This window comes from Salvelinus fontinalis, chromosome 1 (assembly GCF_029448725.1).
Source record: "Salvelinus fontinalis isolate EN_2023a chromosome 1, ASM2944872v1, whole genome shotgun sequence".
NCBI lineage: Eukaryota > Metazoa > Chordata > Actinopteri > Salmoniformes > Salmonidae > Salvelinus > Salvelinus fontinalis.
Window position 1 is genome coordinate 39,336,256 of NC_074665.1, and position 19,780 is coordinate 39,356,035.

The window sequence follows — 19,780 nt, forward strand, 5'->3', positions numbered from 1 at the left end:
TGGTGACAGGATAGAGATTGAAAAGTGATAGCATTTTGGGGATATTATTCAATTCAAATTAGGAGGACGTAGATTATAAATAGTTTTCTTGTTTTAGAACTTTATTTTTGTGTCCAGTTAGTGCAATTTATAAAACATTTGCCTTGCTAACTTCAGTAGCAAGTAGCAGTAGCTACCAGCTCGAGTGTGCAGTTTTTGCTGCCAACACTACCGCAAATTTTGTTGACATTTTGTTGAAGAACCCCTTTCATTCTCTGGGGTACACGGAAAAGATGCGAATTAAAACCAAGGGTCGACCTCTGCCTGAGATCCGTTTCATGAAGAAGGGTAAAAAGGTGAGGGAGTTCATTACCAATTTGTATCAAAAGTATAGTTGGTTAACAGGGAGCCTTTAATCAAGCTGCCTGCATTGCTGGCCTTGCCTGCTTTTTAGAAAGTCTTGGGCGAAAGCTAAACGGAAAAACAAAAGCAGGGAGCATATAAATGCCGACATCAGATTCATGCTTCTGGGAAAAAGCTGCATCGACCATGACAATGGTCTGCGTATTCAAACTGCGTGCGTAATACAACAAGAAAGTAAAAAAGAAACAGGGATGTTCTCAAGTGGCTTATCAACAGCACTGCATTTTTGGGCATGCAAGAATTGGCTATTAGCAGGACACGACGAGAAGGACAGTTCTGCTAACAAGGGCAACTACAAGGAGCTTGCAGAGGTAATAGCAGGTTATGATGTGTTACTTGCTGAACATATGGAACTTTCGACTGTCTTTTCCCGGGATCTCGAAATCAATTCAAAACTATGATAGCTTCCATCCCATCATCCATTACAATTTAGATTAAAGAGAGAGGTTGACTCAGCGTATTTTTCGCACAGGCTCAAGTAGGCTTTCCACTTTCCTCCGGTATTTATTTAGCAAAGATGATAACACATAATCACCCCGGACAGACAACAGCAAAAACTCATTACATACAGTTGAAGTCGGAAGTTTACATACACCTTAGATTACATTTAAACTCAGTATTCACAAATCCTGACATTTAATCTGAGTAATAATTCCCTGTTTTAGGTCAGTTAGGATCACCATTTTATTAAAAAAATGTGAAATGTCAGAATAATAGTAGAGAGAATGATTTATTTCAGCTTTTATTTTTTCATAACATTCCCAGTGGGTGAGAAGTTTACATACACTCAATTATTATTTGGTAGCATTGCCTTTAAATTGCTTAACTTGGGTCAAATGTTTTGGGTAGCCTTCCACAAGCTTCCCACAATAAGTTGGGTGAATTTTGGCCCATTCCTCCTGACAGAGCTGGTGTAACTGAGTCAGGTTTACAGGCCTCCTTGTTCTCACATGCTTTTTCAGTTCTGCCCACAAATGTTCTATAGGATTGAGATCAGGGCTTTATGATGGCTACTCCAATACCTTGACTTTGTTGTCCTTAAGCCATTTTGCCACAACTTTGGAAGTATGCTTGGGGTCATTGTCCATTTGGAAGACCCATTTGCGACCAAGCTTTAACTTCCTGACTGATGTCTGAAGATGTTGCTTCAATATATCCACATAATTTTCCTACCTCATGATGCCATCTATTTTGTGAAGCACATCAGTCCCTTCTTCAGCAAAGCACCCCCGCAACACGAGGCTGCCAACCCCTGTGCTTCATGTTTGGGATGGTATTCTTCGGCTTGCAAGCCTCCCCCTTTTTCCTCCAAACATAACGATGGTCATTATGACCAAACAGTTCTATTTTTGTTTCATCAGACCAGAGGACATTTCTCCAAAAAGTACAATCTTTGTCCCCATGTGCAGTTGCAAACCGGCTTTTTTATGGCGGTTTTGGAGTAGTGACTTCTTCCTTGCTGAGCGGCCTTTTAGGTTATGTCAATATATGGCTCGTTTTACTGTGAATATAGATACTTTTGTACCTGTTTCCTCCAGCATCTTCACAAGGTTTTTTGTTTTTGTTCTGGGATTGCTTTGCACTTTTCGCACCAAAGTACGTTCATTTCTAGGAGACAGAGTGCGTCTCCTTCCTGCGCGGTATGGCGGCTGCGTGGTCCCATGGTGTTTATACTTGTGTACTATTGTTTGTACAGATGAACGTGGTACCTTCAGGCGTTTGGAAAATGCTCCCAAGGATGAACCAGACTCTTTTGATTTTCCCATGATGTCAAGCAAAGAGGCACTGAGTTTGAAGGTAGGCCTTCAAATACATCCACAGATACACCTCCAGTTGACTCAAATGATGTCAATTAGCCTATCAGAAGCTTCTAAAGCCATGATGTCATTTTCTGGAATTTTCCAAGCTGTTTAAAAGGCACAGTCAACTTTGTGTATGTAAACTTCTGACCCACTGGAATTGTGATACAGTGAATTATAAGTGAAATAACCTGTCTGTGAACAAATGCTGGAAAAATGACTTGTGTCATGCACAAAGTAGATGTCCTAACCGACTTGCCAAAAATATAGTTTGTTAACAAGAAATGTGTGGATTGGTTGAAAAACGAGTTTTAATGACTCCAACCTAAGTGTATGTAAACTTCCGACTTCAACTGTAAATGTTGCAGCAGCCTTGGCTACACCTAAACATTAGAGATCTGACATGCTGTATGGGATGAAAATGTTCAGTCTGATCAACTGTAGGCTCCTAATAAGAACAGCTCCATACAGCCTATGTGCACTGTCCATTTGGTCAGGGTAACTAATTGGTAATGTTATAGTCCATTTTCTGCCAGGAGAAAATGTGAATTTTATCAAATTTGGTGTATATTCAAAATTGGGCTGGCTAGGCTGCCTATACGTTTTCAATCCAAAATTATTAACTGTAATTACTAACACAACATAATAGTGATGACAATTTTTTAGAAGGTCTACAGTTGCATAGGCCTGCATGATGCAAACATGCGTAAAGCAAGCACAGCCCTGTGAGTTCTATTGTCTATCAGTTGTTGTCTGTGTCTGGGTAGAGGAAATCGCCCTCCTAATCTAGTCTTTAAAAAAAAAAATATTTAACCTTTATTTAACCAGGTAGGCTAGTTGAGAACAAGTTCTCATTTGCAACTGCGACCTGGCCAAGATAAAGCATAGCAGTGTGAACAGACAACAACACAGAGTTACACATAGAGTAAACAATAAACAAGTCAATAACATGGTAGAAAAAAAGAGAATCTATATACAATGTGTGCAAAAGGCATGAATCGAATAATTACAATTTAGCAGATTAACACTGGAGTGATAAATCATCAGATGATCATGTGCAAGTAGAGATACTGGTGTGCAAAAGAGCAGAAAAGTGAATAAATAAAAACAGTATGGGGGTGAGGTAGGTAAATTGGGTGGGCTATATACCGATGGACTATGTACAGCTGCAGCGATCGGTTAGCTGCTCAGATAGCAGATGTTTAAAGTTGTTGAGGGAGATAAAAGTCTCCAACTTCAGAGATTTTTGCAATTCGTTCCAGTCGCAGGCAGCAGAGAACTGGAAGGAAAGGCGGCCAAATGAGGTTTTGGCTTTAGGGGTGATCAGTGAGATACACTTGCTGGAGCGCGTGCTACGGGTGGGTGTAGCCATCGTGACCAGTGAACTGAGATAAGGCGGCACTTTACCTAGCATAGCCTTGTAGATGACCTGGAGCCAGTGGGTCTGACGACGAACATGTAGCGAGGGCCAGCCGACTAGGGCATACAGGTCACAGTGGTGGGTCGTATAAGGTGCTTTAGTAACAAAACGGATGGCACTGTGATAAACTGCATCCAGTTTGCTGAGTAGAGTATTGGAAGCTATTTTGTAGATGACATCGCCGAAGTCGAGGATCGGTAGGATAGTCAGTTTTACTAGGGTAAGTTTGGCGGCGTGAGTGAAGGAGGCTTTGTTGCGAAATAGAAAGCCGACTCTAGATTTGATTTTGGATTGGAGATGTTTGATATGAGTCTGGAAGGAGAGTTTGCAGTCTAGCCAGACACCTAGGTACTTATAGATGTCCACATATTCTAGGTCGGAACGTCCAGGGTGGTGATGCTAGTCGGGCGTGCGGGTGCAGGCAGCGAACGGTTGAAAAGCATGCATTTGGTTTTTACTAGCGTTTAAGAGCAGTTGGAGGACACGGAAGGAGTGTTGTATGGCATTGAAGCTCGTTTGGAGGTTAGATAGCACAGTGTCCAAGGAAGGGCCAGAAGTATACAGAATGGTGTCGTCTGCGTAGAGGTGGATCAGGGAATCGCCCGCAGCAAGAGCAACATCATTGATATATACAGAGAAAAGAGTCGGCCCGAGAATTGAACCCTGTGGTACCCCCATAGAGACTGCCAGAGGACCGGACAACATGCCCTCCGATTTGACACACTGAACTCTGTCTGCAAAGTAGTTGGTGAATCAGGCAAGGCAGTCATTAGAAAAACCGAGGCTACTGAGTCTGCCGATAAGAATATGGTGATTGACAGAGTCGAAAGCCTTGGCCAGGTCTATGAAGACGGCTGCACAGTACTGTCTTTTATCGATGGCAGTTATGATATCGTTTAGTACCTTGAGCGTGGCTGAGGTGCACCCATGACCGGCTCGGAAACCGGATTGCACAGCGGAGAAGGTACGGTGGGATTCGAGATGGTCAGTGATCTGTTTGTTGACTTGGCTTTCGAAGACCTTAGATAGGCAGGGCAGGATGGATATAGGTCTGTAACAGTTTGGGTCCAGGGTGTCTCCCCCTTTGAAGAGGGGGATGACCGCGGCAGCTTTCCAATCCTTGGGGATCTCAGATGATACGAAGGAGAGGTTGAACAGGCTGGTAATAGGGGGTGCGACAATGGCGGCGGACAGTTTCAGAAATAGGGGGTCCAGATTGTCGAGCCCAGCTGATTTGTATGGGTCCAGGTTGTGCAGCTCTTTCAGAACATCTGCTATCTGGATTTGGGTAAAGGAGAAGCTGGGGAGGCTTGGGCGAGTAGCAGCGGGGGGGGCGGAGCTGTTGGCCAAGGTTGGAGTCGCCAGGAGGAAGGCATGGCCAGCCGTTGAGAAATGCTTGTTGAAGTTTTCGATTATCACGGATTTATCGGTGGTGACCGTGTTACCTAGCCTCAGTGCAGTGGGCAGCTGGGAGGAGGTGCTCTTGTTCTCCATGGACTTTACAGTATCCCAGAACTTTTTGGAGTTAGAGCTACAGGATGCAAATTTCTGCTTGAAAAAGCTGGCCTTTGCTTTCCTGACTGACTGCGTGTATTGGTTCCTGACTTCCCTGAACAGTTACATATCGCGGGGACTCTTCGATGCTATTGCAGTTCGCCACAGGATGTTTTTATGCTGGTCGAGGGCAGTCAGGTCTGGAGTGAACCAAGGGCTATATCTGTTCTTAGTTCTGCATTTTTTTGAACGGAGCATGCTTGTGTAAGATGGTGAGGAAGTAACTTATAATGAATATAATTTTAATTAATATAATTTTTATATTATATAGTTTTTTAAAACAATGTGACCTGATTAGGAAAAACTGGTCCCATCATAGCCCTTATAAAACCTTTTACAACTGATTAATCATTGTCATACATTACAGGGTCCAGAGTTTTTCTGGTTAGGTTAACAGATAAGAAAAAAACTCCAGGCCCCAGGGGGTAAAAATTGCCCCACCACTCTGCTTACAGTTGTCAGTTATCGTCAGGTATGTGGATGATCAGGGCTTTATTCAGGAACGTTTCTTGGACTACTTTGATGTGTCAAGTGGGTGAGATGCGCAGTCTATGTTTGGCTTTTTGAATTTTGAGATGTCTGAGTTTAACTTCATGGAGAAACTTGTTGTTCAAACCTACGATGGCACAGCTGTTATGGAATGTATCTGCTAGTTGTATTTACAGCTAAGTCCCCTCTTGTTCTCTGATTTAAGAGGTGATGACAGCTCCACTCCACCACCATTGTCAACTCGCTCCTGACATGAACTGAAGCCACGTCTCATGTGCCCGCTCATCCACTGGCATCTTTCCTCTACAAGCACTGTGAGAGGAATTTGCATACCGCTCAAACAGGTCCACAGATGATGCAATCTTTATTGCACTCCACACTGCCCTTTCCCACCTGGAACACCTACGTGACAATGCTATTCATTGACTACAGCTTAGCGTTCAACACCGTAGTACCCTCAAAGCTCATCACTAAGCTAAGGACCCTGGGACTAAACACCTCCCTCTGCAACTGGATCCTGGACTTCCTGATGGGCCGCCCCTTGGTGGTGAGGGTAGGTAGCAACACATCTGCCACGCTGATCCTCAACACTGGAGCCACTCAGGGGTGCTTGCTCAGTCCCCTCCTGTACTCCCTGTTCACCCACGACTGCATGGCCAGGCACAACTCCAACGCCGTCATTAAGTTTGCAGACGACACAACAGTGTCTGATCACAGACAACGACAAGACAGCCTATAGGGAGGAGGTCAGAGTCCTGGCCAGGCGGTGCCAGACTAACAAATTATCCCTCAACGTAACCAAGACCCGAACATGATTGTGGACTATAGGAAAAGGAGGACCGAGCACGCCCCCATTCTCATCGATGGGGCTGTGGTGGAGCAGGTTGAGAGCTTCAAGTTTGTTGATATCCCACATCACCTCAGACCCTTTGTATGAGACTCGAAATTGAACTTAAGTGCATCCTGTTTTTGAGATGTTTCTACAACTTGATGGAGCTGGTCGCCCGACCAAACTGAGCAATTGGGAGAGAAGGGCCTTGGTCAGGGAGGTGACCAAGAACCCGATGGTCACTCTGACAGAGCTCCAGAGTTACTCTGTGGAGATGGTTGAACCTTCCAGAAGGACAACCATATCTGCAGCACTCCACCAATCAGGCCCTTATGGTAGAGTGGCCAGACGGAAGCCACTCTTCAGTAAAAGGCACATGACAGCCCGCTTGGAATTTATCAAAAGGCACCTAAAGGACTCTCAGACCATGAGAAACAAGATTATCTGGTCTGTTGAAACCAAGATTGAACTCCTTGGCCTGAATGCCAAGCATCACATCTGGAGGAAACCTGGCACCATCCCTATGGTGAAGCATAGTGACAGCAGTGTCATGCTGTGGGGATGTTTTTCAGCAGCAGGGACTGGGAGACTAGTCAGGATCGAGGAAAAGATGAACGGAGAAAAGTACAGAGAGATCCTTGATGAAAACCTGCTCCAGAGCACTCAGGACCTCAGACTTGGGCGAAGGTTCACTTTTCAACAGGACAACGACCCTAAGCACACAACCAAGACAACGCAGGAGTGGCTTCGGGACAAGTCTCTAGAGTGGCCCAGCCAGGGCCCGGACTTGAACCCGATCGAACATCTATGGAGAGACTTGAAAATAGCTGTGCAGCGACGCTCCCCATCCAACCTGACAGAGCTTGAGAGGATCTGTAGAACAGAATGGGAGAAACTCCCCAAATCGGGTGTGCCAAGCTTGTAGTGTCATACCCAAGAAGATTCAAGGCTGTAATCGCTGCCAAAGGTGCTTCAACAAAGTACTGAGTAAAGGGTCTGAATACTTATGTAAATGTTCTATTTCATTTTTTATTTTTTATAAATGTACACAAAATTCTATAAACCTGTTTTTGATTCGTCATTAGGTGTAGTTGTAGATTGATGAGAGAAAAAAACGATTTAATACACTTTAGAATAAGGCCGTAACAATTTTTTTGGGGGGGGGGTGTCAATGGGTCTGAAAACTTACTGAATGCACTGTATATAGGCCTATGCTTATGCATAAACTCTAAATAAGCTTTGTTGGATTCTAGCTTGAAATATACTTATTCATGTTACCATGCTAGAACTCGTTGATTACTTTACATGTATAAGGAATGTATATGTCGGGGTCAATGGATGGTGGATAAGAACTAGGTGTATGGAAAGTTACTGAGTGAGACAAGGGGGAGTGCAGAAAGTTTATATTCTGTCAAAACATGTGCACTACAAACATTACCAAAGCCTTTATCTCACATAACAAGAATATGTTCAGAAGGGCACGCAGTAGGTAAACGTTTTGCGACAGAAAATCTAAATCTGTGTTCCTATTGGACACGTTGGTGTGATGGTCCAACGGTGTTAAATGAGAAAAGGGCAACGTTTCTACCCAACAAGGGTCTTTGCCAAGACCATTAAACACTTAGGGAGCATCATACCAGTGTGCAGATTTATATTTTTGGGGTGCATGTTACCCTCTCGGATCAAGCACCTGAGATAGGTTTTTATGGATGTGCTTATCTTCACACCTCAAACCACTAATTGGACACGTTACCTTTCCATTCCAAAACGTTTTTTTTCTTCAAATAACTGAACACAACCCAGCCATAGTTATGTCGCATTTTGTTGCTTCAGTAAGTCTCACCATCTTGCCGACAATGATGATCTTTGGCCCCAGTTGTTTGTGAATGGCGAAGATGTGGATGAGATGAAGTGTGAAGACCATGTAGTCCACACACAGGACTGCTCGGCCAAAGTCATAGGACCACTGGAACATTCTGACCCACGCACGCACGCACACACCCACATGCATACATACACACAAAAACAAACATAAAGATAGACACAGCGACACACACAAACAAACATATACGTAAAGTATGCACATGCACACAAACGCACGCACACACATGCACACACACAGAAGAGCAAATGTAAGTATATTAGGGTCTTTCTATAAATAATGGGGCCAATGTGTGACATTGGGATCAACATTTCTAAATAATTTGAAAAATAAAAAGGATTTTCATGCAGTTCCACATGTGTACTTCGAGGAATAAAAGTGAATATATGCAAATTGACCCATAACTCCACCTATACAACAGCATAGGCCTAGGACTATACATCCGTTAAAGCAAGGTTCATACAGACATTGGCAAGTCAAATTCAAAGACTTTCAGGGACTTTTCTAAGTACTTAATTGTAAATTTCAAGGTCCTCAATGTTATACATTTGTATAATTTATACACTTGTACATATAGGGCCTAAAATAGAACAGATATAGAGTCAGCGCAGCCTGCCCCGGAACATCTTCCTGGGGGCTCGGAAGTTGCCCCGGACCTCTCCGCCATTCCCGCGGAGTATCAGGACCTCCGGAGGGGTTTCAGTAAGGCCCGGGCCATTTCGCTTCCACCACACTGACCCTATGACTGCGGGATTGACCTTCTCGCAGGCACCACTCCACCCCGGGAACAACTGTACTCTCTGTCGGGTCCGGAGACCAAAGCTATGGAGACCTACATTGAGGACTACCTAGCTGCAGGGTTCATCCATCCTTCTTCCTCCCTCGCCTGTGCAGGGTTTGCATTTGTGGAGAAGTTGGACAAAACCCTGAGCCCATGCAACGACTACCGGGGCCTCAATGACATCACTGTGAAGAGCCGCTACCTGCGTCCACTCATCTCCTTGGCCTTCGAGCCGCTCCATGGGGCCACCGTGTTCTCCAAGCTGGACCTATGGAACGCTTAGCACCTGATGCGGATACGGGATGGGGACGAGTGGAAGACTGCCTTCAACATGGCCAGCGGTCACTACGAGTATCTGTTCATGCCATTTGGCATTACCAACACCCCAGCTGTGTTCCAGGCTCTGGTTAATGATGTTCTCCGCGACATGTTGAACCGGTTCGTCTTCGTCATCCTCGTCTTCTCCCGCTCAGCCCAAGAATACGTGCTCTACGTCTTACAGGTTCTCCAGCTTACAGGAACCAGCTTTTTGTGAAAGCAGAGAAGTGTGAATTCCATCGCTCCACCATCCTTCCTGGGTTACATCATCGCTGCAGGGAGTGGACAGATGGATCCCGGGAAGGTGAGAGCGGTGGTGGATTGGCCCCAGCCCACGTCCAGGGTGCAGCTGCAACGTTTCCTGGGTTTTGCCAACTTTTATCGCTGCATTATCCAGCTCCCCCTTTCTGCACTCACCTCTCCATAGGTTCCTTGCAAGGGGTCCCCAGCTGCTGACCGGGCTTTCTGGGATCTCAAACACCATTTCACCACAGCTCCCATCTTGGTTCAACCTGACCCATCCCGCCAGTTTGTGGTGGAGGCGCTCTCAACGGATCGTCAGAAACTGTGATTCGTCGACAAGCCATTGCTATTGCAAAGCTCTCACTATTAAAGATTTAGTTTAAGTATAACTCTGACTTGTGTGATAAGTTTGTCTCTCCTCATTTGATAGTAAAGAAATTAACCACCACACCCTCCGGGTGGAGTCCCACAAACTTTCCCCCCACGTTTATCTGCCCTTTCCCCATCTCCATTTCATTTGCCCCTCTGCTTGTCATCTTCTGTTGCCCCGTACCCTCCGTATACATCCCACTTTCATGTGTCTAGAATCAAACCCATGTCTCACAGCCCTTTGTCTCCTCTCCCCCGTCACATTGATGGACAACTGGTGTACACGGTGAGGTGTCTCCTGAAGGTTCAACCTCGAGGCAAGGGACTCCAGTACTTGGTTGACTGGGAGGGTTATGGCTCGGAGGAGAGGTGCTGGTTACCCGCTAGGGACATACTGGATCCAGGACTCAACGCTGATGACCAGGTATGCACCCAGGTAGGATGCCAGGTGGCGCCCTTAGAGGGGTGGTACTGTCACACCCTGATCTGTTTCACCCGTCTTTGTGCTTGTCTCCACCCCCCTCCAAGTGTCGCCCATCTTCCCAATTATCCCCAGTGTATTTATACCGGTGTTCTCTGTATGTCTGTTGCCTTTTCTTTTTGTTCGTTAAGCCTACCAATGTTTTTCCCCTTGATCCTGTCTGTTTCTGGTTCCTGTCTTCTAGTTTTCCCGGTTTTGAAAATTCTGCCTGCCCCGACCCTGAGCCTGCCTGCTGTTCTGTACCTTGTCACACCACACTGGATTATTGACTTCTGCCTGCCCTGACCCTGAGACTGCCTGCCGTTCTGTACCTTTTGGACTCTGATCTGGATTACCGACCTCTGCCTGCCCTTGACCTGTCGTTTTGTCTGTCCCCTGTTCTAGTAATACACTTCTGTTACTTCGACACTATCTGTATCTTTGATACGTTGCTATAATATTAATTATAAATCATATGCTTACATGTAAATCACACATGAGAGTGCTGATAAAGAAATGAAGTCGAAGGCTAAAACTGGTCTTGCCACCTCATTATTAACATAAGAAAACAGTTTGACCCCTGGGTCGTATTCATTAGGCACCAAACGGAAGAAACCTACCTGAACAATCTGAACTCAAATAAGTTAAGTTTTCCTACGGTATGAACAAATGAATATGACCCTGTTCAGACAAAAAGAGTGGTGCTTAATTTGTCTTTTCCTTTAGGTAACCTGACCAATAAGTGAGAAGATAAGTTCAAATATGGTGTCCACCCCATTGCTTCTACCAAACTTACTGCATGAGATCAGCGATTTGCTCAAGTAAAGAAGGGTGTATTTTTTTAAGTATTCAAACAGGGCCTATACAGTTGAAGTCAGAAGTTTCCATACACCTTAGCCAAATACATTTGAACTCAGTTTCACAATTCCTGACATTTAATCCTAGTAAATATTCCCTATCTTAGGTCAGTTAGGATGACCACTTTATTTTAAGAATGTGAAATAATAGTAGAGAATTATTTATTTGAGCTTTTATTTCTTTTATCACATTCCCAGTGGGTCAGACGTTTACATACACTCAATTCGTATTTGATAGCATTGCCTTTAAATTGCTTAACTTGGGTCAAACGTTTTGGGTAGCCTTCCACAAGCTTCCCACAATAAGTTGGGTGAATTTTGACCCATTCCTCCTGACAGAGCTAATGTGTAACTGAGTCAGGTTTGTAGGCCTCCTTGCTCTCACACACTTTTTCAGTTCTGCCCATTTGGAAGACCCATTTGCGACCAAGCTTAAACTTCCTGACTGATGCCTAGAGATGTTGCTTCAATTTTACACATGATTTTCCTACCTCATGATGCCATCTATTTTGTGAAGTGCATCAGTCCCTCCTGTAGTAAAGCACCCCCACAACATGATGCTGCCACCCCTATGCTTCACGGTTAGGATGGTGTTCTTCGGCTTGCAAGCCTCCCCCTTTTTCCTCCAAACATAACGATGGTCATTATGGCCAAACAGTTCTATTTTTGTTTCATCAGACCACTGGACATTTCTCCAAAAAGTACGATCTTTGTCCCCGTGTGCAGTTGCAAACCGCAGTCTGGATTTTTTATGGCGGTTTTGGAGCAGTGGCTTCTTCCTTGCTGAGCGGTCTTTCAGGTTATGTCTATAAAGGACTTGTTTTACTGTGGATATAGATACTTTTGTACCTGTTTCCTCCAGCATCTTCACAAGGTTTTTTGCTGTTGTTCTGGGATTGATTTGCACTTAACGCACCAAAGTGCGTTCATCTCTAGGAGAGAGAACCCACCTCCTTCCTAAGTGGTATGACGGCTGCGTTGTCACATGGTGTTTATACTTGCGTACTATTGTTTGTACAGATGAACGTGGTACCTTCAGGCATTTGGAAATTGCTCCCAAGGATGAACCAGACTTGTGGAGGTCTACAATTTTTTTCTGAGGTCCTGGCTGATTTCTTTTGATTTTCCCATGATGTCAAGCAAAGAGGCACTGAGTTTGAAGGTAGGCCTTGAAATACAACCACGGGTACACCTCAAATTGACTCAATTTGCCTATCAGAAGCTTCTAAAGCCATGACGTCATTTTCTGGAATTTTCCAAGCTGTTTAAAGGCACAGTCAACTTTGTGTATGTAAACTTCTGACCCACTGGAATTCGTGGAGTGGCTGAAAAACTAGTTTTAATGACTCCAACCTAAGTGTATGTAAACTTCCGAATTCAACTGTATCTCTGGACCATGCAGTTATGACATAAGACGCTACTGTGAAATCGTGTTGCCCACCTGCAGGTGAGGCCTATGATGAAGAGTATGATGGCGGTGAGGTCACACTTGTTCCAAACGTCCTGGACGTACTTCCTCAACCTCTGACGCCACATCATGCTGCCCACTAAGAACGTCTGGGATAAGAGAAGACATGGGTCAATCAAACACTGTTACCTCCAGTCAGAACATATAGCTACTGTAAGTAAGTCCCAGTCATCCAGGGTGAGCGTAGATAGCTACTTGGAAAACAGAAAGGAAAACACTGCTGCGCATGCTCCCAGGTGATATTTATTAACAATGTTTCGACCCTTAGCTTCATCAGGCATCCATATTTTTTTTTTTTTTTTTTTTTTTTACCGTTATTTTACCAGGTAAGTTGACTGAGAACACGTTCTCATTTGCAGCAACGACCTGGGGAATAGTTACAGGGGAGAGGAGGGGGATGAATGAGCCAATTGTAAACTGGGGATTATTAGGTGACCATGATGGTTTGAGGGCCAGATTGGGAATTTAGCCAGGACACCGGGGTTAACACCCCTACTCTTACGATAAGTGCCATGGGATCTTTAATGACCTCAGAGAGTCAGGACACCCGTTTAACGTCCCATCCGAAAGACGGCACCCTACACAGGTGGGGGTGGAAGGTCCTATATATAGGGGCAGTACTCAGTGACATCACCTCCTGAAAAAGGAGGTCAAAACATTATAACATAGTTTCACAATATTAACATTCAATGTATCAAAATATATGATCATACACAGGGAATGTGATCAATATTTACAGTAATATGTATACAATATTCAATTAGGATTTTTTTTTTTTAAACACAATTTAGACATATTGAAACTATAAAAACGGTTTCAAGTCAAACTCCTCATTATGGTCAAGAGGAGAATCCCGATGGACGACGTCATCGAATAGGCCATCATCACGGCCACCGCCCTCCCTGCGTCCCCACAAGAAATGCAGAAATGGACTCCGTACGAAGACGGCAACAGCCGAAATTCCCGCCCCACACACGGAGCAAGACACAGTAATAAACCTGTCCAACAGGTCTATGTCTGATACATGTTCATCTGCCCTAGGTAAGGGAAATAGTGCTCATGTTTTTCCAATTGATAACCTGAAAGACAATGAACCTGACTCTCGCCCTGAGGTTAAGACAAGAGAGAATACATATTTTAAGAGGAAAAGCACATTTTTACCACCTAAAAGAAATCCCTCTCATGAAACATATTGCCGCCTAGTTGAGAAAGATGTACATAATCTCCTGGATAAGAAAAAAAGAATACAAGGTATTCCACAATTTGTCCAAAGCAGAGAAAGAATTTCTTTTGGAACTGAAAAATGACTCCAGTATCATTATAAAACCTGCCGACAAAGGAGGTGCAAATTGTGATACTAAATGCAGCAAACAACGAAAAGGAAATTCTGAGACAACTTAGTGATAATGAATTTTACAAAAGACTCCCAAAGGGCCCTACTAGTCTCGGATCCATGATAAATTGTCAAAATGTTTGAATGAAGGAGAAATTACAAAGACCAAATTTGAGTTTATGAAAGTTGACTGCCCAACCACACCTGTCATATTCACTTTACCCAAAATTCACAAGCGCATGACACCACCTATACCAGGCAGACCCATTGTGACTTGTAATAAATCTCTGACAGAGAATATCTCTACCTTTGTAGACCATTTTGTGAAACCCTGGGTGATCTCCTCCTCACGTATACTAGAGACTCAATTGATTTTAGATTTTTTTTTTTTTTAATCTGTGGACCATATACCATCTGTGGACCATATATTATGATGTTACCAGTCTATATAATAACATCCCCCATCAGGGCGGCCTAGAGGCCCTCAAGTTCTACCTCAACGAACGTCCCCCTAATGCTCTACCCAGCACCAATTGTACTGTGGACTTGGCTGAACTGGCACTAACCTCCAACTATTTTCTCTTCAGAGGAGACTTTTTCCTCCAGGCAAAAGGGACAGCGATGGGGAGCAGCACTATGGCTCCTAATTATGCTAATCTATATCTAGGAATGTATGAAAAACAGGTGGTGCCGAATCACCTTAACCCTTTTCTCTCCAATATTCTCCTCATTCTGAGATATTTGGATGACATTTTCGTGATCTATACAGGCACCCAGGAAGAACTTTTGGATTTCCATTCTTACCTATACTCTAAGAATGAACACCCTCACTTCATCATTAACTATGACCTATCACAAATCAGTTTTCTTGATGTGATGGTTGTTAAGGACAAACCCTCCCTCTCTACAGATCTCTATAGGAAACCTACGGACAGAAATAGCCTCCTTAGAGGTAACAGCTTTCATCCACGTCCACTTATTAAAAGTCTCCCTATAAGTAAATTCAGTCGTATCAGAAGAACATGCAGCTCTGATGCTTCTTATCATAAGCAGACCACGGACATCACACAAAGATTTAAGGAAAGGGGGTACAAAGACAATTGTGGAAAACACGCCAATGATCGTTTTGAAGGTTTAACACAGTTGGAAAGCCTTCAACCAAAAATCTAAGAAAAAGCAGAACATGTCCCATCATGCTTTACCCAATACTCACCATTGGGGAAGGCATTTAAGGACATTATCAGGAAGCACTGGAACATAATTGATACTGACCCACAATTGAAACCCATTTCTAAATATCCTCCATGTATGGTTTTTAAAAGACCCCCAAACGTGAGAGATATTGTGGTTAAATCTGATTACCCACCAGAGAAAAGGGAAACTTTTTTGGACAAGGTTCCGGAGGCTAATTACAAATGTGGCCAATGTGCTCAAGGCACACACACACAGGACAAAGATTTAAGATCAAGGGCCTGATTACCTGCATGTTCCCCAATGTTATTTACATGTTGAAATGCCCTTGTGGTCTGTCTTACAAAGGTAAAACCCGTAGAAGCCTTAAGACACGGATCAGTGAGCAAGTGAAACTATGTTATTCTTTTTTTTTTTACCTCCTGTTTCAGGAGGTGATGTCACTGCCCCTATATATAGGACCTTCCACCCCCACCTGGGATATGGATGCCTGATGAAGACCCAAGGGTCGAAACGTTGTTAATACATTTCACCTGGGAGCATGAGCAGCAGTGTACGGCGTTTGCCTAGAACTCCAGCACCTGCTGAAAGTACCTGGATGTGCGTATGTTCTTCAGCTTTAGATAGCTAATTTCTAATCGATATAGCTAGTTAGCTAAATGAAGTCTTACAAGCATTAAAAGTGCCATAAAGAGTTAATAATGTATAAACATTACATATGTAGACCCTGTACACATTACACTACACCAGTATATCAGTTAGGGTTAGGGTTTTTGCCTTTGGCGCCAACTGCAGGCTATTTTCTTATGCAGGGGCAATAAGAATGCAGTATATCCTGGTCCTGGAGACCGAAAGGGGTGCACATTTTAGTTTTTGCCCTAGCACTAAGACACCTGATTCAACTAAAGGCTTGATGATGAGTTGATTAGTTGAAACAAGTGTGATAGTGCTGCAAGGGCGAAATCAAAATTGTGCACCCCTTTGGGTCTCCAAGACCAGGATTGAGAAACACTTCCTTCAGTCAACTTTCTCTTCCCACCTCTCGGATCTCCTCACAGACGATGGTGAACACCCAGAAGTACAACACACACTCGGCGAAAGCGGGGCCTCGCGGGGGTGGCGGCTTAAAGTCCACCAATAGCACGTAGGCAAACAGCAGAAGAAACAGGAAGTACATCAGAACGTTGCCTAAAAAGGAAGTGACGGGTGCGAACCAAAACTGCCGCCATCGGGATAGCACAAAAGGCCGTTTAGGTGGGGTATTGGGCCTGCCTGAAGAAACAGAGAAAGATGTACATAGAAATACGAACTACTGCACACTAATTTACATAAAGTAATAATGTACACATACATTTATATCGAGTACTACTGTACCATTACAAAACCAATAGACCTGTTTCAGGCATATAACAGACTCTTTAATACTAGAACATTAGATAAACTTGAAACATTCATGAAGCACCAAAATCGATAATAGCGTGATGCAGAATGTTGAAACCAGCTAGACCGCATTCCGAACTGAAGTATGCTGATGAAATGTAGCAATTAAGAACCTATGACTTGATGGGTGTGTATGGCTTGGTAGATTTGCAGTGTATGGAGCTCTATCTTCAACTAAAAAGAAGTGAGGGACATTGGAGAAAATAGGGGAATGGAGATATGAGGGAATGTAATAGTTTACTCACCTTTCAGAGGATATCTGGGACTATTAGGACCCTGTGTATGATGTTCACTGAAGTAAAAATATGAAATTGCAATGAGGCATTACATTGACGTCCATTCACATACTCAGTGTTTTCCACAAGCACATGGAGTAGCCAGCCAAATAGAAAAATGTGCCCATTTGATTTTTTGCAGAACAAGCTGTATTTTGCTCTCCTTCGGTACATTCTAATGCCTTGATTCCATCCGAAACCCACAGCGAAAATATTGAATACTTTATTGAATTTGTTGTGGTACTATCTTTAAATTAATGAAACGATATTAGTACAGTGTATTGTTAGTTTTGGATTTAAAAAAATGAACAATACACTGCCAATAACAGCTGTGGTGGCAGCATCATGTTATTGAGCATGCTTGTCACCGACAGGGACTGGGGAGTTTGTCAGGATAAAAATAAATATGAAAGGAGCAAAGCCCAGGTAAAATGTTAGAGGAAAACCCACCTCAATGTTCTGAAAACCTAACTCTCAGAAGGGTTTTATTTTTCCTCGGGACAATTACACAAGTTGTTACGTAAAATGCACACCAGATTGGCTTTCCAAGAGGTGTTGAGTGTTCCTGAGTGGTGTAGTCTCAGTCTACACATGTTGTGTTTGGCGCATGTGACAAAGAAATCATGTTTGATTTGATCTCCAAACAAATTTACTGAGGCTGAGCAATTTTTGGACAAAACCGTTGGATATATATTACCCTAAGACTTGTGTAAAGTTGGTAGAATCTTAACGAAAATTATTCACAGCTGTACTGGATGCCAAAGGTGCTTTCACCAAGTATTAACTCAGAGGAGTGGGGAATTATCCCATTATGATATTTCAGGGGGGCGGGGTTCTATAACTTTCTTTCAGGTTGTGTAGATTTGTAGAGAAAAATATATATATTTTAGATTGAATTTTAAGGCAGCAAAATGTGAAAAAAAGTTAAAGGGGTGTAGACACTATATCAAAAATACAAACTACATCTTTAGTTCACTTGTCCTGATGCGATACCATGGATAAAAACTGCGTTGTATGATTTATGAATGGCAAGGATGAGATCGACTTTATTCAGTCGATTTCGACAACTTTTAGAAGAAATTAGTCAAGCTTGCTGTTCGTCAATCAAAGCAGAGTAAAGAGCATATGTGCCACCCCTCCATGGCTGCATATGAAACACGCCAGGGTCCAATGTTAACTTTTTATCAATGGCCCGGTCGGCCCAGTAGGCCAAAATCTACTGGCCCAAACAGAATTTCTACTGTCCCAGACATGGTGTAGTTCTTAAATGTATTGGGATCATGCAAGGCCTATAGGTTGGACAGGTATGTGACTCGCGCGAGCGTGGTGGTGCTTGAATGAACGGCCAATCATATTGCTCAAATACAAATAGCATGTCGGGCCAGTTGCTGACAAGATTCACAGGCCCAGCATGTTTTTACTGGCCCCGGGCCAGTGTGCCATCATTGATGGCAGACACTGCACGCAAAACAAAATAAATGAATGTGCCAGAAAACAATAGCCTAAGTGGATTTCGACTCATCGTTACCACATTATATGGGACATACAAATTCACTCAAATTATATGGGACGTGCAAATTCATGCTCTCTCCCTCCATGTAAAGAATTTTGCCTGCAACCACAGCACACGCAACAGGTTACCAGGTACCGGGAGGCGGGACAGACAGCATACTGGGCACAGACGTCAATTCAACGTCTATTCCATGTTGGTTCAACGTAATTTCCTTGAAATTACGTAGGAACAAAGTTGATTAAACCAGTGTGTGCCCAGTGAGAGCAGCCTGTCAAACCAGTAGTGTTTCCCTGTAATCGCTCACTTTGTGACTGACTGTCCTATCAATAGATCGCATTTTTAAATATTTGTTTTATTTAACTAGGCAAGTCAGTTAAGAACAAATTCTTATTTACAATGACGGCCTACCCCGCCCAAACCCGGATGACGCTGGGCCAATTTGGCACCGTCCTATGGGACTCCCAATCACGGCCAGATGTGATACAGCCTGGATTCGAACCAGGGACTGTAGTGACACCTCTTGCACTAAGATGCAGTGCCTTAGACTGCTGCGCCACTCGGGAGTTATTAGACGCATATCGTTCATTCTAGCGGGCGAGGGCTCCACAGAGCTTTTTCTGACTAGTGAATTGAAAAGTAGCTTAATTGATTTAAGTGGAAAAAGTAGCCGGCTGAAAATGAGTCTGTAATCAGCTGTATAGCCGACAACCGGCACTAGTGGAAAACACTGCATACTTGCATATTAACAAATGTTATAGTAGGTATATTTACATGCAAACACATAACAGGTGCACACAACACAGACAAGAAAGCAAATGTGGTGAGACAAACAGTATGTACACAATTTAACACACACACACTACAATGTAATTGTGTTTTTAGAGGGAAAGTTACATGTGCTTGATGTCAGAGAAGGAGAAAATTGTTTCTCCATAAAGGCTGTCACTGTCTCTACCCTGTGCAACCTCATCAGGCTTCCCCGGCTCCTCCAATTCCCTGTGAAAGACAGAGTTTAAAGTATAAATAACTTTGAAACTAAGGTACTGAGGGCCAAATCCTAACCATTGACATCAATGCAGATTTACGTAATCAGCGACTTAATCCCACACATTGCTAGTGATAAGAGGGAGAAGCAGAAAGAAAAGCACACATAAAGA

The 19,780-nt window shown here is 43.5% G+C and overlaps 1 protein-coding gene across 1 annotated transcript in view; it reads right to left on the reverse strand.

Annotated features, from left to right (window-relative positions):
• The window catches only part of LOC129854142 (transient receptor potential cation channel subfamily M member 4-like), a 70,705-nt gene that overhangs the window by 16,994 nt on the left and 33,931 nt on the right, over positions 1–19,780 (reverse strand). Inside the window, exons 16-20 of the mRNA XM_055920898.1 lie at positions 19,518–19,619; positions 17,081–17,127; positions 16,435–16,667; positions 12,845–12,960; positions 8,337–8,469 (exon numbers count right to left, since the gene is read on the reverse strand). Of these exons, the coding sequence (XP_055776873.1) occupies positions 8,337–8,469; positions 12,845–12,960; positions 16,435–16,667; positions 17,081–17,127; positions 19,518–19,619 (631 nt within the window). The remainder of the gene's footprint in view (positions 1–8,336; positions 8,470–12,844; positions 12,961–16,434; positions 16,668–17,080; positions 17,128–19,517; positions 19,620–19,780) is intronic.